Consider the following 25,149-nt stretch of genomic DNA (forward strand, 5'->3'; position numbering starts at 1 on the left):
ATTTTTCGTCCTTGTCCGAGAAGGCTAGGTGTAGATCTTTCCTATAGAAGATCAGGGGCGTGGCTGAAAGACAGCAGTAAGAAGGAGCCAGGCAGTAGCAGTAGAAAGGCTGCAGAAAGAGTCAGGAGCCCAGAGGACGGGGAAAAGGAGGAGGGGGCAGAAAGTGGAGACGAAAGCAGACGACAGAACATTGCTAGATAGCAGGAAAGGAGGTGAGGGGGTGGGGCAGAAAGTGGAGACGAAAGCAGACGACAGAACATTGCTAGAGAGCAGCCTGAAAGGAGGTGAAAGGAGACAATTTTACATTTTGAGAAAACAAATAATTTTCTGTCACTACCCGGATTCGAATACGGGACCTTTGAATGAGAGGCGAACACCTTAACTTCTAGGCCACGAGAGCCCCCCCCCCTGCCTCACTTCACCTTGGTAGGAATGGGTACCCGGCTATAGACAGCAAAAGATCTCATTAGTTTGTTAGTGTCCGCGCGCTTAATCAGCTGCTAACACTGTGTATGCTTCCAAGGAAGCCCAGAATGTTTCTGAGTACTTTTAGATCGATTGGGGTAAAAATAGTTGTAAAGCACATAGTACATGATGCTGTAAAGCATGGAATATGCACTATATAAATGAAATTTATATTATTGTAAAATTTATTATTATCATCATTATTGTAGAAAATGTGTGATGTGTACAAGGCCATTGAAAAAACTTTGCCAGCACTCACAAAGAGGACTTCAGTGGCAGAGTGAAGTGAGCTAAGGCATTTCAAATTATACTTCAGTGACCCACAGAGTTTAGGTGGGTGGTGGCTGGGTGTTCAGCTGGGTCCTTAGCATGACCTGACAATCCTAGCTCAAAACAGAGCATTGCACACTGGCCACAAGTGGTATGGCATGTTAATGTGATACTGTGTATTGAGCAGTGCCAATAGATTATAGCACAGTGTGTAGTGATATAACATGTTGCTTGTTTGCCATTGAAGAACAAAATTTCCCCAAGAGGATCAATTAAAGCGGAATTCTATTCATGAATGTTTATTTATATTTTTATAAACAATATTTTAAAAGTAAACACTTTTACTTCGAAACCAGTCTGATTTGGGCAGAAGAGAGTGTAGAACCAATGCGTCTCTCAAGGGAAGGAGAGTACAGTGCTATGACAATGATCCTGATAGTCAAAGCCCATGAAGTGTAAGGGTATAGAGAACAGATGGGGAAATGTGGAGGGGTTGAATTACTATGTCTCAAAGAGGAAAGCATTTAATCAATGGTATTTAATCTCTCCTTGGGGGCCAAAATAGGCCCGCCAACAGATTCCATCAGTCCCCAAAGGAACAACTTTTAAAATGTCTCGCGGTTAGCAGAGACATATTTTTTTCTAAGTTACTTTACTTTTCCAAGTGACTCATTATTTAATGGCTTTAAATTTTAAGAATCTAAAGTCAGTCTGTCTTATTAAAGTAAAAACCAGGAAACTGTCTTCCTATCCCAAGCTTCTTTCCACTGGTCAACCTCCCCTTCCCCCCAATATAAGACACTCGTTGAGGGAAGTCTAATATCACATGACAATGATCGGATGCTATCTCGGTATTCATAAAAAGACATGATCTGATGACTGTTTTAAAAGAAAGATGCAACTACAAAAGACTATGTTGTATGTGTACATGTACGATAAATTTAGAATCCATAAAACCATAGGAGGAAGGACTTCCGTAATGAGTAACCATTAAACAAACCCAAAAGAAGGGACCTAACCCTAACCTTTTGTACCCTAACCCTTTATCAAGAATTTTGTAGTGGTCGTTGAACTAACAGTAACAGAATTCCTCCCAAACCTTAGTTACGTCTGTTCAGACAGAGGATGCATACATGCCTATAATGGGCACATTCTATTATTTATCTTCTGGAATTGAAAATAGATCTGAAAGTTTACAATACACATTAACTAGATCTAGATCTATACTATACCAAAAATGATAGTTTTTTTGCGCTTTTTCGGTAGTTCCCATTCCGCCATTGTAATTCGCGGGTTTTGGCCCCAAGAGTAGGGGGGTTTCAGGGAGGCTTGCCCCCCCTGACCCTGACCTACAAAAATAGGGTGGGGGGTTTCAGGGGGGCATGCCCCCCTGAATTTGAACATAATTTTATGTTTTGCAATTAGCCTAGGTTTGATAGGCTATCTCTCCATATCGGCAAACTCATCAAAAAGTAATCATTTAGAACCAGAAGTAATCGTCGGTGGGGTCTAAACTAAATATCCCCTAGCGGGACCCAGATAAGTAGTACTGAAATCTAGTCTAAATATCTAGAGATCTAAATCTAGATAGATATCTAGATCTAGAGTAGTAGAGATCTAGATTTAGATTCTAGATTAGATTCTAGATTGATCTAGATTAGATCTAAGAAGGGTTGACTGCACAGCACATGACATAGCTTTTTAATAATATTCCTTTTGATTCTAGATTCTAGATTCTAGATTAGATCTAGATCTAGATCTAGATTCTAGATCTAGATCTAGATCTAGATCTAGTCTCTAGATCTAGATTTAGATCTAGAGTCTAGAATAGATCTAGAAAATCTAGATTATAAATTATAGATCTAATCTAGATTTTAGATCTAAAATCTAGCTGTTTTTTATAGTCCGTGGTGCCCCGTTTTGTCAAAAGCCCTTGAGTCAATCAATGAAATATTTGAAAGATCGTTCTGTGCTTCAATACATCCATGATTAGCATTGATTGTTGACATAGGCCAGAACTAGGACTCCAGAACTGTCAAAAAACAACAAAAACAACACCGACACCGACCTGAAAAGTTCACGATGCTCCTCGAAATTCAACTTTTTCCTTTTCTTTTCGCTCATCCAATATCCGACACGTTTCATGATGCTGGCAGAAAATTAAGCAGTATCCATGCAAGAAAACAAGAGAGACATCAGGTGCCAACGGTCTGGTCGTTAATAACAGTTACATTAGTTACTTCGCCACGGGCTGTTCGGACTGGATTGAGTTCACTTCAGTGACTTGCTTTGCCTCAGTGAATATCGAGAGAGGCCGAAAAAGACCCCAAACTTAGAGAGTTCTATAAATAACGAAACAATGGATGATTCATTCATGAGTTCATTCGTTGTAAAAAGAGTTCGCTAAATTAAGAAAACCCTAATGTTCTCTTTGCCGTTTTACCAGTCAATAATATTATGACGAAATAGCCGATGAGTAAATAAACGCCATAGTTCTCTAAGATGTAGGTCAGTTACCGTAAGCTTTATAAAGTTAAAAATCTGATTACAACCTTTTGGACTGATAACATGCAAGTTCTGCTTGTGCTGTCGCCTGTTATTTCTGTTTGTTCGGGTTGTTATATTTCCCGTACAGTGTTCTACCAGAGAAGGTTTACAACTCTCTGGTTCTACAGACTACATGTACCCCCCTCCCCCCGCGCGCACACACGCACATAACACACACAACACACACACACACACACACACACACACACACACACACACACGCGCGCGCGCACACACACACACATATGCACACACACGGTCACTATCATCATCGTCAAGTGCCTGATTCTAGATAGATCATAATTTTCTGTGAATTCTTTTTCTTGCATACGTGTGATGCTCTCAGGGTTGCTCTCTGTAGTTACAGTACGCGAAATAACAACCTAAACTAACAGTGGCGACAGCACAAGCAGAACATGCAAGTTAACAGTCGACCTGGTTGCTCTGGGTCTACCCCTCTCGTTTGTCCTCAGTTTTGCCAGAGAGCGAGATTCAAAGCCTTTGCCTATGTCTATTCAAGTGTCCCAGAAACTGCATTTTTTGGGTCTTTTCTTTATTGTTTTTATCAGCGATCTCGCGCGGTCCGCGTGGGCTTCTTCAAGTATGTGCAACCTCAATTTGATTTCTTTTCTTTCAAAGAAATTCCCAGTAGTCTCACTCCTAAGAAACCACTTTTCCGTTGCTTCTATTTTATTTGTACTCTATTTGGTGACTAACCAGCCTTCAAAGCCATATAGAAGGGTTGGCCACACAGCATTTAACGTTAATGTTGGACAGCTCCGAGTCTTTGTGGGTGTCCGCCGGAGGTTTCAGGGACATGTTGAAGTAATGTAGCGCAGTGAGGAAAATACTCCGTGTTTTTTTGTTTTGTTGCCGTGTGCAATAAATGTATTTTGTTGTTATTGCTGCTGTTGTTATTCAGCTGTTGTTGCTGCTTTTGAAGTTAAATAGGCCTACCCCGCGAAAAAAGTGATTTGTTTATTTTAGTAAGCAACACAATTAGGTAATAGAGCCGAAGATTAGACGTGGTACGAGAGAGTGACAAGCACAATAAAGAAGGAATAGAGATAATGGCAATAGAAAACACTGTAGAATGTAGATGTTTGATGGGAATTAAGAAACAAACCACACGTCTGGGCTCTTCATCAAGCAGAAGGCGAGGATTTTGATTCTCCTGTAGGGAAGTTCCTTTCACATTATTGTGGATCTATGTCTGTTAACATAAGCCAAATTACAATCTACTTTTGAACTGCAATCAATTCCTAGGCTATATATAATATTGTAATTGTCGTTCATATGTATGTATATATTGAATTCGATGTTGAATCTCAGATAGCTTTCTTAGCTGTCACTTGTCTTCAAAACTAATCAAGTCTGTCTTATTTTCTTGGCACAATTATCGTGAATGGCAGGTAGGCATCTTTTATGCCTCATATTAAGTTACCATAAAATTAACGAAGCCTAAAATTAATCTCAAATCCAAGCACTGCTTATTCCCTGCCCATAGCAGTAAATCTATGTAGCTTCGAAGCAACAATTTAACGGCATATTATAAGTCTGAAGGTCTAAAGACATAGACATTAAAGATTTGACCCGCGTCTGTGGTGTAGGCCAAGTGCACGCATACATGGAGACCCGGCAGGTTCGATTCCAAGTGGAACGAATTTTCATTGAGTATTTCGGTCTTTCATCAGGGAAATTGTATTGAGAATGAAAAATAAAAGTTGTTATGTTGATGTCGTGATCACGGGCGTGATGGTTGTCTGTAGACTTTCAGCTTCGCGTGTCGGGAGTGTGTACCTAACAACTCGAACATGTCAATTCGTAAGTTTTTGTTTCTCTTTTCTTTTTCTTTTTTTTGGATAGGCCCTACACACACTAAACAGCGGGACGGGAGTCAGGTTGTGCTAGCTGCAGCAGTAAGAAATTTTGCTTGTTGTGCATCCCACTTCTACTTCCGGTTCTATACAATGGCTGCGCCCTGGTAAAACAGCAAACTGACTGATCTGGGTGTAACAGAATTTGGCTTTTTTTGTGTGTGTGTGTGTTACTTTTATCGGGAGGACTAAAGCCACATACCAGCCAACATGGAAATATTTGAAACACACAATGAAGGCCCAGGATTTGTTGGTATTCGATTTTGTAAAGAGTGGTAAGGAGTTCTAGATATAATAGTAATAGATCTAGAATATAGATTCTAGATCTAGATCTAGATAATCTAGATCTATGTAGATATATCTAGAATCTAGTCTAGATCTATCTAAAATTTTAGTAAAATCTAGATATAGAATAGATCTAGATCTAGACTAGTCTAGATATCTAGTCACCATCCCCATCATGTCAGTCTTTATTTGGGAGGACTTCCGTAACGAGTGACCACTATGAGATTGAGACAGAGCAGAATTGAGGGCTTGGGCTTGGGGTAGGGGTAGTGGTAAGGGTAGGGGTAGGACCGGTAGGGTTAGGGTTAGGTCTAGGCCTCTTCTTTATTGTGTTTCATGGGGTGGTCGCTTGTTACGGAAGTCGGCGCTTTTTCGGTAGTTCCCACCCCGCATTTGTTATTCGCCGGTTTTGGCCCCAAGAGTAGGGGGGTTTCAGGGGGGCTTGCCCCCCTGACCTAATAAAAACAAGGTGGGGGGTTTCAGGGGGGTATGGTATGCCCCCCTGAATTTTACCACAATTTAATGTTTTGCAGTTGTTAGGTTTGACATCTTAGCTTGCCGCGAATCAAACGTATATAGATCTAGATGTAGAATCTAGGTCAGGCTCTATCAAATAAGGGGGGTGGGAACTACCGAAAAAGCGCCCGGAAGTCCTTCCCTTTATTTTATAGCATTATGGCCGGCACTATTTCTCCGAACGTTCGGGAAAATAAAGCTGGGCACTATTTCTCCGAACGTTCGGGAAACTAAAGCTAGGCACTATTTCTCCGAACCACAGCGGTTATAGAGCGCCCATTTAGTTTTGGCTGGCGCGAGGCAAGCAAGCCCGCGCTTCCCTAGGTCACAGGGTCATTTACCTGCGCCGCCGGGGATTTCCCTAATCAGCCGAACACCGGCAGCGCTCTTGTATTTTTTGCAAAGTTTACCAGCACAGTGAGCCAAAGCTAATGTAAGATGAATATTTTAATAAAGACCACGTAAATATTCAACATATTAAGGAAGAAAATGAAGAAATCGGAAGAACATGGTACATTACACTTAAAAGCTGTGAAGTTCTCAAACAGGGGACTTAATTTGATAAATGTGTCATGGGTAATCAAATATAAACATCGATTTAAATATGATTGCCCCCAACGAATTCAATCAAATTTGCACACAGGACTGAGAACATAATGAAATTTGTACTGACAAAGGGGCATATGCACGAAGTTTCTGGATCCGTAATTATTCAGGTTTGAAGTTGATTTTTGCAATACTCTTGCTTTGCGACCTTGTTTTTTCATAGCGATATCCACGATACATGTAACTACAGGACAGATCTTTTCTTGCCGATACACTTATGAAAACACAACCTAAACACAAAATACAAAAAGAACACAATATTGCTGGACTGGAGGAATTATCTCATTTTTCCGCTGTAAGCTTTCGTCTTTTGATGGGTGGTGCACACGGCAGAGTAGCTCAGGGTGGGTTTGGACGTGTTGTGACTGCATGATTGTTTTGACGTGTTTTTCTTTGTCTGTTAGGCCACGGTTGCATGAATGAGATCACCCCCTTGCTCACAATGGAAGGCCATTCCAAACCCACATTTTTGTATCCAAGGAACGCAGTGTTTCTCAAGGGTGTGTTGTTTGGGGATGACCTTTTCTTTTGATCGATTTTGATTGAGTAGCACGTGTTTTACGGCACTATCGACTCAAGACCTTTTATTTGCCAAATATGTTTCTGTATAAAGACATATATCGTGTGATGCATGACTGAATATGTGGTATTCTCTCTAAAGTGATTGGCTTTCCATGTGCAATTACTGTGTGGATATCTTTGAAGGTGTCTTTTACGTGAACAAATTTCTCTCTCAGAACAATTAATGCGGTGTCTATTATGCTTTGATTTCGTGTACATGCAACTGTTCCTTTTGCTAAAAATGATGCTAGCTGTCTGTACACATGGGCTGTGATGTATTTTTGGCAGTGGCTTCCTATAAATGAACGGCTGTGGTAGGCCTGTGGTGTGAGGTTGTGTTGTTTGAGGATGTTATCAAATTCAGAGCAGGCAGGACTTGACCTTGGAATAAGCTCCCCAAACTCTAACTCTGACAGCTGATCATGTACACTAGAACCCTTCCTCTCAAATCTCTCTGCTTCTCGTGGATTATCCGACAAAATCTGACAGCCCTGTAACAATTGAATGTCCTCGTTTTTTTCCAGCCCTCTTTCATTTTTTGCCGTAGATATGCACATTTTGTCCTATTCCAGGCGTGCAATTCTCCATAGATTGATGGGCCAGCTGTACATCTATATCATGTGCAGCCTCCTCAAGAAGGCGATGATGTTTGAGCACAATGCCCACCATATGATCATGTTGAGTGTGGCTCTCCATGACAAAAATATTGTTAAAATTGACAACGAAATTCAGATGTAGTAGAGGCAAGAAAACTAAAAACAGCAAGGATGAATGTTCAGAGTGGTGGGTTGGTATTTTTAAAAAATCACAGAAAATCATAGAATAACTTCGTGCATTTGAAACTTGCACATGTAAATGAAAAATGTCCCCACAGTTGATACATGAATTTCTGTTTAAATCGTTGGGGGCCGGATTGATATATCTAAATCCAAACTGAAAAAGTTCTAAACATTGAAGATGCCAGTTTGAAAATCACAGACTTACTTAAATCCCTTGTAAAACTGATATAATCGGACTTACAAGAAAACAAGTTATACCGGCCTACAGGTCAAACATAGCACGTTACAATGAAATCTCAATCGGCCTTGTAGCATTTATAGTTTCAGAGTTAGGAGACTTTCAATTCGCACTAAAACGCCATATTTACTACTGCTCCGGCACAGGAGGAGTGACGCTGCGGTCACCCCAATAAACCCCTCTGACAAGTGATTTATGACTACGCGCTGGGCTGTCGGGCGGGGCGGGCAGGGTGGTGAGGATGGTCGGGGAGGAACTGGGGAAGGAAAACTAAGTGAGCGGTCTGGACGGTATTTTATCCGCTGTGGAACGTTCGGGAAAATAAAGCTGGGCACTATTTTTTGTTTGAAATCACATCCTTTCCGCAAATTTCCGATATTATATAGATCTAGATCTAGATCTATAATTATAGTATAGGCCTACCAAAGATTGTTCGTATACAGTATGGTTCAATCGGTCCAAAAAATGTCCGCAGTAAATATTTATAAAGAAATGTTACAGTTCCAAACAGTTTTTCGCTACAGATATGACGTGTTGCCTATGAAGGGTGCTGCTCTTAAACTTAATGTGTTGTGTTCACTCGTGTGCTGTCTAGTCTAGATCTACGGAGGGTTATTGACAGCGACACATAGAACTAGCATAGATGTCTGCGTTTGTCGCGGCCGCGACCAATCAATCGTGGCTCGATTTTTTGGCATTTTTTGGTCCTCAAATCGGAGAATAAAAGTCCAATAAAAAAAAAAAAAGAAAGAAAGAAAGAAACCGAACTTCGTTACTTTTGAAAGAAAGTTCACCTAGCTTCACTTCGTCTCTTTCTCACTTGTTGTCACCACGTTGATTTGTTGAATACGTTACAGTTACTTTTATTTTTCCCTCTTCGTGGTGTTTTATTTTGTTAGAGTGTATTTTTTTCTTTCTTGTTATTGTTCTGATGTGTTGTTTTTCTATCAATTTTTTTTTATGGGGAAAAAGGTGGGGGGGGGGGGGTGTTATATAGTGTAACGTCATTTAATTTGATGTTCCTACCTTCATTAGATTCTAAATATATATATATACATGTATAACTATAATATATAGATTTAAATGTGTTATGTTAGAGCGTACGTTCCACCAAAACCGATCACATGTACTGACACTGGCAGGCCCCTTAAATGTGTGCGATTCCATAATTTACTTGTAATATCCTGTACTTTGTTTTAAAAAATTACGCACGTTTAGTGTTAAAACAGCCAATCTTTTCCGGACAGGTGGACTCACGCCCTTATTTGTTAATTTTTGTGGTTGTTTATGGACTGTTCTAATTTTGATTTCATTCGGTTGTGAAACCTTTCTTTTTCACGTTTTTACACTCATCTAAAAATCTCTAGACTAGCCAGACTAGCTCATCTTGAAAATTGAAATAGATATAGACCTAAATATTTGCTCCTTTGTGTGTGTGTGTGTGTGCACCAACATGCAAAACAAACAATAATTTTTAAAAACAGAAAAGGTTTCTTACTCTCTAACGAAATTGCATGAAAATTGGTGGAATGGTAGATACAGATGCTATGGTCAATCGTACTGAGCAAAATTTTGATATTTGAATGTAAAAATATATTTAATATGTTCCTGTACCCTAAAATTGCATCACAATAATTAATAAATTAATCATTGTGAGCAAAAAAAATAAAAAATTTTACACCTCTATCAAAAATCTGCTCAGTGCAAAGGAAGGAGGAACATTTTAAAGGCGAAGAGTGTTAACTCCAAAATGGCCGCTCTTCTTGTGGGTGTGATATGTAGTGATGTCGGTGAATGAGAAGATGATGCTGGCAGTGGCAGTGATGATGGTAATGATAATGACGAGGAGGTGATGGTGGTGGTGATGATAAAGAGAGGGTGAATGATGATGTTGGGGAGAAGAAGGAAGAGGTGGTGGTTGAGGAAGGGAGAAGGAAGATGAAGAAGAGAATAGAATGATGGTGAAGAGGAGGAAATGGAAAACCTATGGGGCTGTTCAAATATAATTGTATACACACTTTTGGGGACTTTTTTTAAACACAAAACCCAAATACCACTTTTCTCACATTTGCCTCCAACCCCCACCAACACCAATTTAATATTAGTACTTTTTCCGATCTTCAACTTCCATTATTATTTTAAAGATACCTGTACTAGATCTATATGTGGCTTTTTTTTACCAGCTTGTAAAAATAATATCTTTTCAGTTAATACAATTTAATCAAACCATATGAACTAGAAAGAACGCATATGTGGAAGACATTGAGACTCTTGTCAATGCAATAGGTACGTGCCTTACAAATAAAAGACATCAAGACATTAAAAGATCAACAAAACAGTTGCAAAGTTACAAAGAAACATTAAGAAATTAGATATAAAAAAAACAAAAAAACCAACCAACGGGGATCTGCAGTGATCATGCAAATCTGGGTCTTGTTACTGGCATTTATTCACTTTTTCTTTTACCTTTTCTTCCCAGTCATAAGCAAAACGTTCATCTCACAGAAGTGTCATATTTGGTTAACCTCCCCACCCAATCTTACACTTTTCTTACAGAAGCCAAAGACACCCTTTCCCCTCTGAGGTGTAAGTTTATATTTTGAACGGCCCCTATAGGCCTAGATCTAATACATTGAGGCATGTCGCGTTCATGAGAGGCGGAGTAGGGTCGCTTTTCGAGGATCGCCGTAAAAATAGCCTGGTACTCACTGGGAGGCTATCTTTACGGCTCGCAGTAAAAATAGCCACTGCGAATTTTTTTTTAAAGAAAGGAATGATCATTCTGTGCTTGCTTGTTATTCAGTCGTAATTTAGATCTAATCTAGATCTAGATAATAGATTTCTATGTAGATTTCTACATGTAGATCTAGATCTAGCCTAATACGGATTTTGGAGACCATGGTACAGGACAGGTGGAAAACCTTTCTTCTAGATCTAGACTCTAGACTGACTCTAGATAGATCTAGGCTACGGTCAAGTCTAGGCCCAAGTAAGAGAAGAGAACAAAAGTACTGAACTGAAGTGAGAAGAGAGTCTACAGTACATGTTAGAATAGAATCTAGGCCTAGAATCTTGATCTTTTGAAAAAATGCAAATTTCTCTTCAAACTCCTTGAAGGAGAGAACTTCGCGTCCACTTCCATCCACCTACATCGCTATTTTGTTTCGAAGTTTGAAGTGGAAATTGAAAGGCTATTTTTTTAATGCAAAAGAGTTCCGTTGTCACCGGGAATAGTTTCTGTACCTATCCTCAGTGTCACTGGGAATAGTCACTTCGTTTTATTATAATGTAGACAAAGGGGTGCTTTTTCGGTAGTTCCCACCCCCCTTATTTGAGCCTAGATCTACATCTGGATCTATACGATTGATGGGCGGCGAGCTAAGATGTCAAACCTAAAAACTGCAAAACATCAAATTATGGTATAATCAGGGTGGCATGCCCCCCTGAAACCCCCCACCGTATTTTTATTAGGTCAGGGGGGTAAGACCCCCTGAGACCCGCCTACTCTTGGGGCCAAAACCTGCATATAACAATTGATCTAGATCTACTTAGTGAACTTCGAGTTTGATACCTGACATAATTCTTGTGAGCTCTTCAGTTTCATATGTTAATTTTAATTTTCATATTTTTTACACTTTTGAAAATAGGGCCTTTGACATTTGAATGTTCCTTGATGTGAGTAAAAGAATAAAGATGGAAGTAAATTATTTTTTTTTAAATTTATGTAAAATATTAACGCAATCTTCATATTGCCACGCAATTATACCATTCATCTTCTAAACCTGCAGCGCAATCTTAAGATGGCTGCACGATCGTTAAAACGAAGATTGCGTCGAACGGTAATTTGCGTGGAACACATTCAATTCATCATTCAGTATGCAGCCTTCCTGCTATACTGGTTAGAAAGTGAAAGTTTGTAAGTCATACTACTAGAATCTATAGTACCAGTCCTGGATCATAACCCCTAAGAATGAAAAGATTCTTTTGAATGATTTGTTGAAAGTGAAAGGAATTTCATAAAACAGTTCAATCTAACCTGTGACTTGAACTTTTACTTTCACAGTCACTCCTTCCTGTTTCAAGACTCAACAAATTCAAACATTTTGTAGCATTTTAATCTCGACTTTATTTCCATCACAATGTATTAGTTTCTGAGGTATTTGATGTTTTTATATGAACTGTATTACAACAGGCCCAATTGTGTATTATTTCACATTATGTTTTTAACAAACTGGGGGTTTTGAGTTGTTGGTTTTTTTTTGTGTGTGTTTTACTCTGACAGCCCAAGTGGCCTGAGTATAATTGTATATATTTCCCTTACAGGGTACTGGCCACCTCAAACCCAGCCGGGTATTTTTACTGTTCTCTATCCAATGGCATGAATGACTCTGGACATAATAATTCCATCAGACTTGTCAAAATCAATCTTCATAGTTCTACCAAAGAAACCAAATGCAAACGAATATATGAAACTCATACCATCAGCCTCATGAGCCAATAACAAAAATACTACTCAGAATAATTATGATGAGAATACGAAATAAAATTCTCCCAGAAATAGCCCAAGAACAGTGTGGATTTATTGAAGGCAAAGGCACTGTAAATGCCATATATGTCATCAGAACAACAATAGAATGTGCCCTAAAAGTTCAGAAAAATTTTCATTTATGTTTTATGACTACACCAAGGCATTCGACAAAATTAGGCACGACAAGATCATCGACATGCTGGAAGTCCTCAATATTTATGGGAAGGACTTAAGGATTATCAAGAACATGTACTGGGATCAAACTGCTGCTATGAGAATAGAAAACGACATCAGCGAATACATACAGATTAAAAGAAGAGTCAGGGATGTGTTCTTTCTCCAGACTTGTTCTCCCTGTATAGTAAAAATATCACGAAACACATAGATGAAATGCCAGGTATCTTGATAGGGGGACATAATATAAACAATCTAAGATTTATGCAGACGACACAGTCCTAATAGCAGAAGATGGAAGGACACCTACAGGATCTATTAAATTTCATCGTACAAGAAAGTGACAACATGGGCTTAAGCCTAAATGTCAAGAAAACCGAAACAATGGTGATAAGCAGAAAGACTTCAACCCCAACATGCAATGTCAAAATCAATGATACCACCCTCAAGCAAGTACAACATTATAAATATTTAGGGACCATTATATCATCAGATGGGAGATGTCACTCCGAAATTAAAAGCCGCATTTGCCAAGCAAAAGCAACCTTCCATATAATGAAACAGATACTCACAAACATCTATCTGTCACTGGAAACGAGAAAAGAGTACTGAAAAATTACATGGAGCCAATCCTATTAGACGGGTGCAAAGCATGGACTATCAATAAACAGCTGGAAAGAACAATTGTGGCGACAGAGTTGTGGTTCATAAAACGCATGCTACGTATCCCATGGACAGCTAGAAAAACAAATGAAGAAGTCTTGGTTGAAGCAAATTGCAGAAGACAGCTTATGACGAATATAAGAAAACGACAAGCAAATTTCTTTGGACACAGAATGCGGAAAAAAGCATTGGAGAATATTGTAACAACAGGCAGGTTTGATGGAAAGAGAGGCAGAGGCAGACAGAGGGAAAAGATGCTGGACAAGATGACAACATGGCAAGGAGCAGCAAGAACAACCGACACCATTGCTGCAACGCAAGACTGAGTGAAGTGGAGGTCCATGATCGCCCACGCCAGTCGGCAAGGCACTGGATGGAGATGATCCAATTGCCTCTGAAGATATGCTGTCTTCTAAGTCTAAGACTTCAAACAACAACACTTTTGAAGACAAATTTTCCTTTAGATTTTAAAAATGTTCATAGGTCTGAGTATAGAGGTTTAAATTTGTTGTATTTCAGGCATACAATTTATACTTCGTCAAACTTCACAATTTTCATCTATTTGTATTTTTAAATGTGCCTGATGCACGAAGTGGTTGTCGTCATAGGGGATTGCATATTTTGAATCGAGCCACTCTTTGAGTAGCTATACCATTTTGGATACAATGCTCATAGTAAAGCATTTAACTCTAACTCACTTGAATTTTTTTACCACAGTGTATCATAATGGCATTCAATGTCTTTTACTTTTGTTCAAAATCCAGGTAAATTTTAACTTAAACTCCCACACACAGATGTACTGCTTTTAGGGTGTATAGCTGAGCTGCATATCAAGCATATATGGCTACTAAAACCATCGCAAATTAATTATTTCTGGAAATTTTCAAGCCTAATTGCAAAACATCAAATAATGGGGAAAAAGGGGGTACAAATGAATTTTTTTTAAAGTGCTATACAATACCGTAGCATGAGATATGAGCGAAAGTAAAATAATACCTTTAAAACTTATTTTTGTGGACTATATTTCTAATGTTTAATTTTCAAAATTATTTTCATTTTCAGCAATAACATGCTGTACCCCAAAGAAGACAAGGAAAACAGAATACTTCTATATGCTGTAAGTTAACTTTTGTCAAATAAGACAATTATAAAAGTAAATGTCAGGCAGCGTGGGGGAATCAGGCTCTCGTCAATTTTCGGACATGTAGAGTTATTGGTATCATCTTAAAGATTGTTTACTTGCCTTTATATGGATGAAAAAAAATCCATTTATCTTGAATACAAATCGAGATATTTGCGAAAGAAGGAGGTGGGGTTCACCTTTTATCAGAGATAAAATTGGTGAGAAAATGGCCGCCAAAGATTTGTTATTTCCTTAGCTAAAGAGTCAGTGGTAACTAAAAATTTACATTTTTAGTATCTTTAATCAACGTTTTTCAGAAAAATCCACACATAAACGAGTTCTTTAATGGGTATGAAAAGAGTTTAGCCGAAAAACAAAAATTTGATAAAAATTAACAAACCAGCGGAAAAATGCAAGTTTCTTCACTTTGATTATTTTGACGAGAGCCTGATTCTACCACGCTGCCTCACAAATTGTAAGTTTATTTGATCGAATAGATTTTCATGTATTGTAAAGTTCACTTAAAATCCTAAATCTGCAGACCTTCTGTATTATTTTCTGTTTAATCTTGTCTGTGGTTAGAGAGAGATTGCCTTAAACAATACCACCTCAATGTTTTTGAGGCTTCTTTTTTAGTTTTTCAACAGAAAATAGCTCACCATGGTATTGTGCATTTGGAACTTTAAGATTGGGAAGGTGAATGAAAAAGATTTTTAGTTTTTAGTTTTAGTAGAGGTTTTACGGCACTCACAACTGATAAGGTCATATGAGCGCCAGAAGATTAGAGGTGTTACAAGTTACAAGAGAGTAACAAGCATAAAAAAGAAGAAGGGGATATAAGGACGATAGATGTTGAAAAAGATTTTGGTCAGCAATACTTAGTAGTGGTTTCTGTGAAAATTTGGTTTTAGATCCTCATAATGCACTAAGCTTGAACTTGTGACACACACGAACCAAAGAGAAATCTGCTGGACTGTCGGATTTTCCTTAGTTTAGCAAGGTTTGTAGTTTAGGAGAGTTGCTTAAAAAGAAAAAAATAATCAGGGATTTTCTTTTTTTTTCGGTTCACCATTGTTTTAGAATTAACCGTGTTCACTTTAAGCAGACTCCACTATATTATGATTGTATTAAAATGTGCTCTGGACCAGAGAGGTATTGTAACGTACAAAAATAATACAATATTATACCTCTGTAAGTAATGAATGTTTTAATTTTATGATTAATTAGCAATACTCTGCAGTTGTAGCGTTATGAATTCTAAATCAGCTGTTTTTTATATTTTCAGTGTAGAAACTGTGACTACCAACAAGAAGCAGACAACAGATGTATCTATGTCAACAAAATTATGCACGAAGTGGAGTAAGTCCATTTATTAGGCTTATATGTGAACACAGCGTATATGGCTTATATGTGAACACAGCGTATATGGCTTATATGTGAACACAGCGTATATGGCTTATATGTGAACACAGCGTATATGGCTTATATGTGAACACAGTGTATATGGCTTATATGTGAACACAGCGTATATGGCTTATATGTGAACACAGCGTATATGGCTTATATGTGAACACAGTGTCTATTTTTTCTGTAGGAGACAGTCTTGTAATTATGGCACAGGTATCTTAAATTTACAATGTGTTCAGAGCCTTTGTTTTGAATAGGATCATAATGTCTAATGCTTTTTTTTATTTCTGTTAAAAACATGATCAATTTAGGCAATTTAGATGCTGTACAAAAATAATCTTACACCTTTTTTTGGACTTTTGCCCCTTCTTACACTTTTCAAACATTTGCCTTTTGACATATATACATACAGTCAAACTCGGTAACTCGAATTCGTCGGAATTAGAAATAGTGTTCGAGATTTCCGTAATTCGTCTTGTCCGTGAAAGCCCAAAATACAAAGAAATACAGAGAAAATCAAGGGAGGTAAAAAAAAGAACATTAAAACAATTAACGTGGTTATCTCCCTTGATGAACATGTTGACGGTGTGAAAGCAAGAAGATAAATGAAAATGGAAGTGGAAAGCAGAAAATCTCACGTGTGCTCAGTCGACTCCTACGTCTTTCTTTTCCTCTCATTTCATTGACTTACAGAAAGTTACGTCTCTTGTCATCCAGACTGCACGCATCCCACAACTTGATTGCACAAGTGGCGAGCCAGTCATGCGATGCGGTTAGCATCACTCCCAAACCCCCCTTTCCAGTCCCCCCTTCCTCCAGCCTCTATTGGTGAGACAAGGACCACGTTTGGATGTAACAATAACAAAAAAACACATGTCTGCGGCCAGAAAGGCTGTAAAGCCGGGTCTTTTGTTGAGAATGCGAAGGGGATTTGTTGGAGATTCGAGTGTTGCTCGTTCAGAGTGTTCGGGAATTCCATGAGGTCAATACTAAGAAATCTTAGGGACTGAAACAGGACCAAGCATTATGTTCGAGATACCCGAGAATTCTTGATTTTTGTGTTGAAGATTCATGGACTCTACTGTATGAAGTTCTACATTCACTCACTAAAAAAATAACAGAGTAAATCATTCAAGCAAAATATTGCACACACTCTTTCTTACTAATAAGGAAAAAATTGAGACTCATGTCACTGTCAAAAGCGCCTTAATTACAAATAAACAAATTACATTTGAATTGTGATAAAGTCAATGCCTCGGGACCGAAAAAAGTGTAATATTACATTGCTTCAAGTCAAGACACACCCCCCCCCCCCCCCTACAGGTGTAAGATTATATTTGAACGTCCCCTTATGTCATACTGTTTTATAAAAGGTATTTCTTTCTTAGGTAGCAAGTATGCTGTCATTATTATTTCGTAAGACCATCTGGATATATTCGAAGTTCTTTTTTTTCCCCAGCTCTTAAAGCTCATACAGAATCATTCTCCTTTGCCTTTACAACCGAATTTGAAAAAAACAGGTTTTGCCCATTGGTTACGGTATTTTTCAGGAAAACAATGTGTTTGTTTTGTCTCATATTCAACAGTGAGTTAACACAGATTGTTGGAGACGTCATAGCTGACCCTACCCTTCCCCGCACAGAAGATCACCCATGTCCCAAATGTGCTCACAGAGAGGCTGTCTTCTTCCAGTCTCACAGCACCAAAGCAGAGGTAATCAGATAATAATAATAATAATAATAATAATTTTTTTAATGAACATGTGTCGTAAGTAAATTTGTTTTACCAGGGTGCTATAATTTCCATGCCAAGAATAATGAATATTTTCCTGCAATGTCATACCATTATTAGTCTCTATGGTGGAGCATCATGTGTCTGAGCTAGAGTCGATGAGTTGTGATATAAGCCAATGGCGGCCGGGCTAAACGTTTGAGCCTCAGTATTGCTTTCATTCTTTGTGGACCCACATTCAGCCACCACTAGACTACTAGTACTAGGCCCCAATGTGGCTGAGTGACTTCTTTCCGGTTTTTGGAGTTGTTACAAACCATTGCTCCCGCCTTTCTTTTTCTTTGTTTGAGAGTTGAGATAATATGACCTTTTACTAAGTTTAGAAAGTAGCTCTTTGGGGCCAAATGATGTATTTGTAAACTAATTATTGCAGGGTTCCACCAAATTTTTCAATTCAAGCCTATTCCTGTTTTGACTTCAGACTATTGGAAAAATTCTCAGAATTAAACATTTGTTCTATTTTCTGTATGTCACCAATAATAAAATGATTAAGTTCCCTCAACTAACCTACTGTTAGTATTAGTATTATAAGAAGCGTAAATTTTAAGAACACAAAATGACTGCACTTGCAAAGTATTCTCCTGTTCTTTTAACCTACATTTCTGGGTCAGTCATACATATAGTGAAAATTTGGAGTTTGGGGACAATGATTTTAGTACTGGTATTGGTATTATAATTTTGACTGTCATGTCTGCCAAAGTGCTGAAGGAATGTTGGTTCTGGTGTGAGTGGAAATGTCAAGTGAAATGTAATAGTACAATAAAGATTTTTATTTTACTGACTTGCTCCCTGAGCAATGGATTGGAAGCTCATGAGTAAGCCCTGCTTTTTATTCTCTGTGGTCTGCAAAAAGCATCATGTGTTTGTAAATTTGCTAACGAAATTGTTCAGGACAGCCAACTTTTGTCGAGGAGAAAAGCAATTGTCTTAGACAGGTGGATATCCTGGACAGTGTCATTATAATGTGTGAGGCATCGTGGTGAAACCAGGTGTTTGTCAAAATAATAAAATCGAAGAAACAGGCATTTTTCCTCCAGTTTGACCATTTTTATTAAATTTTTGTTTTTTGGCTCAACACCTTCTATGTCAATATGTGAGGCATCGTGGTGGAATCAGGCTCTTGTCAATTTTTGGGCATTTAGAGTTATTGGTATCATCTTAAAGCTTGTTCACTTGTCTTTATTTGAATGAAAAAATATCAATTTATCTTGAATACAAGTCAAGATATTTGCGAATGAAGGAGGTGGGGGTCACGTACCTGTTTTCAGAGGTAAAATTAGTGAGAAAATGCCAGCCAAAGATTAGTTATTTCCTTAGAGTCTGTGGTAACTGAAAATTTACATTTTTTTGTTCCTTTAATCAACGTTTTTAAGAAAAATCCTCACAGAAATGAGTTCTTTAATGGGCATGAAAGGTGTTGAGCAAAAAAAAAAAATTAATTTGATAAAAATTCACAAACCTGCGGAAAAATGTAAGTTTCTTCACTTTGATTATTTTGACGAGAGCCTGATTCCACCACGCTGCCTCACATATATAAAAACACATTTCAATGTGAATTTTAGTGAAAAATGTTCATTAATGGCACAAAATACAGTCAGACCTGCCTTAATGGAAACGTGTAAAACGGAAACCTGCCTTAATGGAAACGTGTAAAACGGAAACCTGTCTTAATGGAAACGTGTAAAACGGAAACCTGTCTTAACGGAATCTCCCTGCTCCCCCCTTGATATATTCCTCTTTAATTACCTGTATAAAGCGGAAACCTGTCCAACGCGGAAGCGGAAAGAAAAATCCACTCATTTCCAAGGGTTTTACCTGTCTAAGGGGGAACACTAAGAGAACGCTTACTCGCAATAAAAGCGAGCGCGTTGTGACAAGCGCTTGAAATGTTGTTCAAAATTTACTTGTTGGGCACAAAAAGCACGCTCGCTTTATCGCGCCTGAGATATCAAGCGATGCTTAGAAAACGTAAAGAATTATAAGTTAATTCTTTCTCGCGAGCAAACGTGTACTTGGTGCAGTCCCCCTTTGTTGTCTGGTCCCGACTTGGGTAGTGCCATGTGGGCATTTTCTCTCAGTCTCAGTGACAATCGGACCGAAATAAATGTTGAGTCTTTGATATCAAACGTGTTTAAAAAACATGCAATTTGGGACAAAAGAAGGAAAGACCACGCAAACTGCAACATTGTGAAACGTGCTTGGAAAGATATTAGCGAAGAACTGCCAGTTGCACCAGTTCTTGGTTATCTTTGGTTCAATTTCTTATAAGATATACTCGAATGTCTCTTGGCTCATTCTCAGGTAGGACTGAAAACGTGAAGGACTCCTTTTAAGTAAAGGAAACAATTAAGTGATGATATTCACCTTCCAATCGCTTCCTTTTATTTATCTCATGAACCCCCATTCTTTGGTGTTTTCCTAGGATAATTTTTGGCAAAACACTGTCTAGCAACAGTAGTTCGTCTTCACTCGAATCCGCCAAGGCGCCAAATGCCCATGTTCCGACCAGTTGCAAGCGTGATTTGCTATCTTTCTCTAAGTACACCTCAACAACAAGCAAGCGCTTTCTTCACAAGTGCTCACTTTATCGCGAGCAAGTGTTCTTTTTGTTAGTACCTTAAGACGGAAAATGTTGTCCGTTCAGCCCTGATTTGAAACAAACCTCGAAAGTTTGGTTCTGTCCACCTGCTCTAAACTTCACGCTATGCTACTGAGCGAGGAAGGGGAGCATTTGAGGGTAGATGTTTCCCAACGCCTACTCTAATAAAGCAGGCGTTGATGTTACCCCATTCATGTGAGCGATGAAGATGGTCTGGATGGTCTGGGTGTGAAATCTCACAAGTGCTATTGAAAGTGCTTGAGTGGCGCTCCAGCTCGGAAACTTTCATTGGTAGCCAGAGGCCAGAGATGGGAAATTAGTTTGACCAATGCCCGCCGCTCTGATCATACAGCCAGCTGAGAAAAGAGTTCCTCGAATCGTCGTTACATGCTTGTGAAGGGTGGCATTGGTTGACTGTGCTTATTACTATTACACCAATGGGTGGGGCTAAGAGTGGAAGCAAAGGAGATGTTCAAACGTTTCTTTTTTTAGTAGGTCAAACAGTTTTCCTATGAAATGCAAGCACTGGTGGTAATTGTAAGACTGACCGCATGTCATTATCTGAGAGGATAGCAGCTGAGAGGTGTGAAGTTTTGACCACTTGTGATTGCTTACCGACCAGACAAGCGACCCTTGATCCCACCTGTTGGGCCTTTGTACCCTGCCCCCTTCCTTTCCACATTTAATTCCCCTGTCTGAGACGGAATTTTATTCTGGCTCCCTTGCAATTCCGTCTTACACTTACACAGGTTCGACTGTATATACATTTTCAGTTTTCATGGACTCTCAAGCTATAGGAGTTACTAAACTTTAGCGGCTATTTTCTCGATATTTTTCCATCTGAAAGCACTCTACCCCTACTTTCTTCATTTGCAAGTATCTCAACTTCTATTCAAAATAGATAGGTATCTTTTTCTTAGAAAGCAAGGCAAATGAATTTGAAGCTTTGAGGTGATACCAATAGCTCCATATGCCCAAAAGTTGACGAACGCCTGATACTACAGTGTCGTGACAAAATATTTTGAAAAATGCGAAAAGTGCTCATTTGTACAGGTGATTGTGTTGGTCGGGTGGCCATTAGGGTTGATTCAACTGTACTTCAGTGACATTGAAAATTTTATGCTCAAATTCTTGTAATACAACAGCTTGCTCAGTCATGTTCATTAGTCTTCCTTGATATACACCATTGTTTAACAGTGAAGGCAACATTGGGTAGAGAATGTTGCAACTGGCCTCTTGGAGCTACAAACGCTAAAACTGAGACCCTGATAGAAGAGCATTGCAAACATGGAGATTCTGTGATCTTCACGGATGGATCAGTCAACAGAGGAGTCAAATCGGGTTTGGCCTTCAGTGTCAGAGTTGATAGGATAGTTGTGAAAGAGCAAAGTGGAACAACTGCACTGACAACATCCAGTATGTGTATAGAGGCCATAAGTGAAGCTCTACACAGGATCAAGAACACAAGCCATCAGGGAGCAGTAATCATTACTGACTCAATGAGCACACTACAGAAAGTACAGAAAGCGATGCTGTATGCGGACTGGAAGGCTACGATCAGGGAGAGCAACCTGGAAAGAGTGGCTTGATTTTCTGCCCGAGCCACACAAGGGTAACCGACAGCGAGAGAGCAGACAAGCTGGCCAGAGAAGCAAAAGTGGGAGGGAATTTGACACTGGACTCACCAACTGTCCTAACTGCTGTAGGAGAAAATTTGAGGAAGAATAGAGCAGATAGCGGTTCCCACACCCTAGGTAGATTGAAGGAGAAGGGGATCCAAAGAGGAGAAGGGAGAAACAGCCACCTGTGCAGACCAGTCCAACGGATCTCCTTCCAGATTATGATGGAAATTGTAAGCAGACTCTGGGATGGATCATGAAAAGGGGTGGAGAGCAGAGATGGACATGTTCCGACTGAAGTGAACCCAGCACTGAGGACAAGGATTGACAAGGATTGACATTGTTTAACCCTTTGAGCCCTGACCTTCTAATGCTACAACGCCCCTCTTCCTGAGTGATATATTACTAACATGATGGTCAGAATCATATTCCATTGCCTGCTCATGGTAGGCTTTGTCATTACTAGCATCTAATTCAGAAAGATCTTCAAGATAATAACGTCCTATATTGTAAACTGCGTGCTTTTTGTCCCAGGCAGGCCAGTTTTGGGGTAGGGTCTCGCTCACCACTGCACTGGTGGCAAGGCATACAGGAAGTTTTACGTGCCACTAGTGTACCAGTGGCGAGGACTCACAGAGTTAAACTAGACTTCACATGTATTCTCTTTTGGCATTTATTTTGAAAATAAAACCTTGCTTACTCATGTCACCTGTATTTTTTTTTCCTCTCCAGGAAGGAATGCGTCTTTATTATGTGTGTACAAATCAACAGTGCCAGCATAGATGGACTGATTAGATGGATCACAGCTGGAACTCATGAACCGGGCACAGGATATTCTAGGAAATTGTTTTTCTTGTTTTGGAAATTTATCTTCTTTAAATTTCAACGGGAAATCTGCTTGTTGTCATATATTGTGTCAATAAAAGAAGCATCCTATTCTTGAAAGTATGAATGCCAGTTGCTCATGCCCTTCATTAAAGTTTGAACTTATTTTTACTAGTTTCTCATTCTTTGGCATTCAGATTTCTAAAGTTTTGTGGTCTGTCTCTAAAAGTTGAACACTGACAAAATTTCATGAAACTAAGCATCTGCCATCACTTTTAATTATTAATCTCCAAAATGACATTTGATAATTTATGTTGAAATTGAAAAAAGGATTTTGATTTTCTTCCGTTATCAGGCTCATTACAATGTCAATTGTTAGATTGTGAACTGCCTTTGTATTTTCATCACCCTTTTATGGCTCTTTGTAAATTCATATCATCACAATAGTTGTTTCTTCATGTCAGGACCATTGAATAAAATGTGAAATTGAAAACAGAATTTCCATTGTGAAAATGTCTTTCATTAAGGTTCATAGTGGTATGTTGTCTTAGTGTGTTTTAGCCATATTTAGAATAAAAAACAACACAAGTTAATTACTAGGAAGAGATCATCGTCATTCACGAGTAAATTCTTGCTCAACATTGTAGATTATCCACCTCTCTCAACTGTTATTGTTATTGGAGGTCATGACTGCTTTGTTGAACAATGAGGAGTTGATTGTTGTGATTCAAACACAACAGCCAGTTTTTGACTAAATTGACAAGAATAATTGTAACAATACTGCTCCAACAACTTATCAAAATTGTTTCGCTTTATTGTAATATAATTTTCTTATCTTTCATTGACTCTTGTTGTAGCAGAGGTACTAAGTAATGATATTTGCCGTGAGATGTTCTCAAATTAATTAGGTACTCAGACATGCTTCTGAATCGTTTTCTACTCCTTTTCCACCACCACAACAACAAAGCAATCTTCTGTCTTCTTGAAAATACCGTCTTGTTTTTGCAGAAATGCACTGCTGTAGTGACACCACCGCACAAGGATCACTTTTTGCTACTTGACACCACAGAGAAATGTGCACCACAAAGCATACGATTCCACTATAGCTATGACACTCTAGCCATAGTATTTCATAAAGGGCAGAAGAGGAATACAGTGGGTGTCGCATTCAATGAGGTCACATTCAACGAGAAGTCGGCTCCAACGATGCAATCCTTAATCCCCGATTTTTTCCTCTATAGGCCTATCTCTTTATAAATGTACGTCAGCTCCAACGAGGTTGCAATCAGACCGAAGTCGCTTTCAACGAGGTCGCGATAACTAAGTAAAAGCAATTAACGGCCCCGAAAGTGAAGAATTTTTCTCCTTTCTCTCCATCTCGCGCAAAGCACAAGGCCTATCCTTGATTCCTAATACTTTGTATTGCTGCTAGATCTAGTGTGTCTCTTAATATGGACCCCAAAGCCAAGAGGATGGGCGAGGGTTAGCCTTCGGTAGGGATGAGAGGGGGTGGGTGAGAACGCGATGTGGGCTGTGTGAAACTGGATGAACTCTGGATGGGTAGGTCTAGATCGAGACCTTCATTTTCTTTTCCATTTTCTGTTCTTCCCCTGATGAGAAAACCCAAGCCCCCGCCTTCACTTTATGTAGATCTAGGCCTATGTTTCCACACGACAAGTGTTCCGGAAAAAAATATTTTAAAATGCAGAAATGACGGTCAGAATTCACAGCTTAAACACAGGCACACTGATGCTGTTTGAGATTTTCGTCATCAGGGGGAACAACTGTTTTAACTACTAGTATTGGTACATCGTGTGATTTAATAACTTGTCTCCTTTCTTTTCTTTAGCCTTAGTAGTCACGTTCAACGAGAGGTCGGATCCAACGAGGACAACAAGCCGGTCCCGGCAACCTCGTTGAATGTGACACCCACTGTAGATCTTAGCCTAGTAGCTCCTTTTTTTTTTTTTAGAGTGAATGATATTGTGCTGTTTTGGCTAAAAATAATTCAACAGCGAAAAACCGTTGTAACAATGAAATCAGTTGGCAAGTCCCAGGAGGCACTTCATGAAAGGCTAGCCTGTCAAACTTTTCCAGGTAAATAAGTGTAGAATTTCAGAGTCGGGTTTGGTCAATAGAGCTACCCAGTTGTATAATCTCTTCTCTCTCAAGCCACAAAAGTGTATTTTGGGCTCTGTAGTAATACCAGAAAGTAAGATCATGACGTGCACTGCCGAGTGAAAAGCTGTGGTGGGTTGGCAGGTGTTGTGGTATGG

General features: G+C 39.0%; 1 protein-coding gene across 1 annotated transcript; it reads left to right on the forward strand.

Annotated features, from left to right (window-relative positions):
- Window positions 1–5,226: 5,226 nt before the first annotated feature.
- LOC101860081 (DNA-directed RNA polymerase II subunit RPB9) lies at window positions 5,227–23,371 on the forward strand. The gene is made up of 5 exons (XM_005093710.3): window positions 5,227–5,434; window positions 14,572–14,626; window positions 15,918–15,991; window positions 17,626–17,752; window positions 22,781–23,371. The coding sequence occupies exons 1-5, from the start codon at window positions 5,370–5,372 to the stop codon at window positions 22,841–22,843; spliced, it is 384 nt and encodes a 127-aa protein (XP_005093767.1). The 5' UTR covers window positions 5,227–5,369; the 3' UTR covers window positions 22,844–23,371.
- The last annotated feature ends 1,778 nt before the right edge of the window (window positions 23,372–25,149 follow it).

The sequence above is a fragment of the Aplysia californica genome, unplaced genomic scaffold (genome assembly GCF_000002075.1).
Source record: "Aplysia californica isolate F4 #8 unplaced genomic scaffold, AplCal3.0 scaffold00068, whole genome shotgun sequence".
NCBI lineage: Eukaryota > Metazoa > Mollusca > Gastropoda > Aplysiida > Aplysiidae > Aplysia > Aplysia californica.

Excerpts from the sequence above, each read along its gene's own strand:
- LOC101860081 (XM_005093710.3), top strand. The coding sequence starts at position 5,370 with ATGGAAATATTTGAAACACACAATGAAGGCCCAGGATTTGTTGGTATT. Across the intron at positions 14,627-15,917 it reads ACAGAATACTTCTATATGCT|TGTAGAAACTGTGACTACCA; the intron begins GTAAGTTAACTT and ends TTATATTTTCAG. Across the intron at positions 17,753-22,780 it reads CTCACAGCACCAAAGCAGAG|GAAGGAATGCGTCTTTATTA; the intron begins GTAATCAGATAA and ends TTTCCTCTCCAG.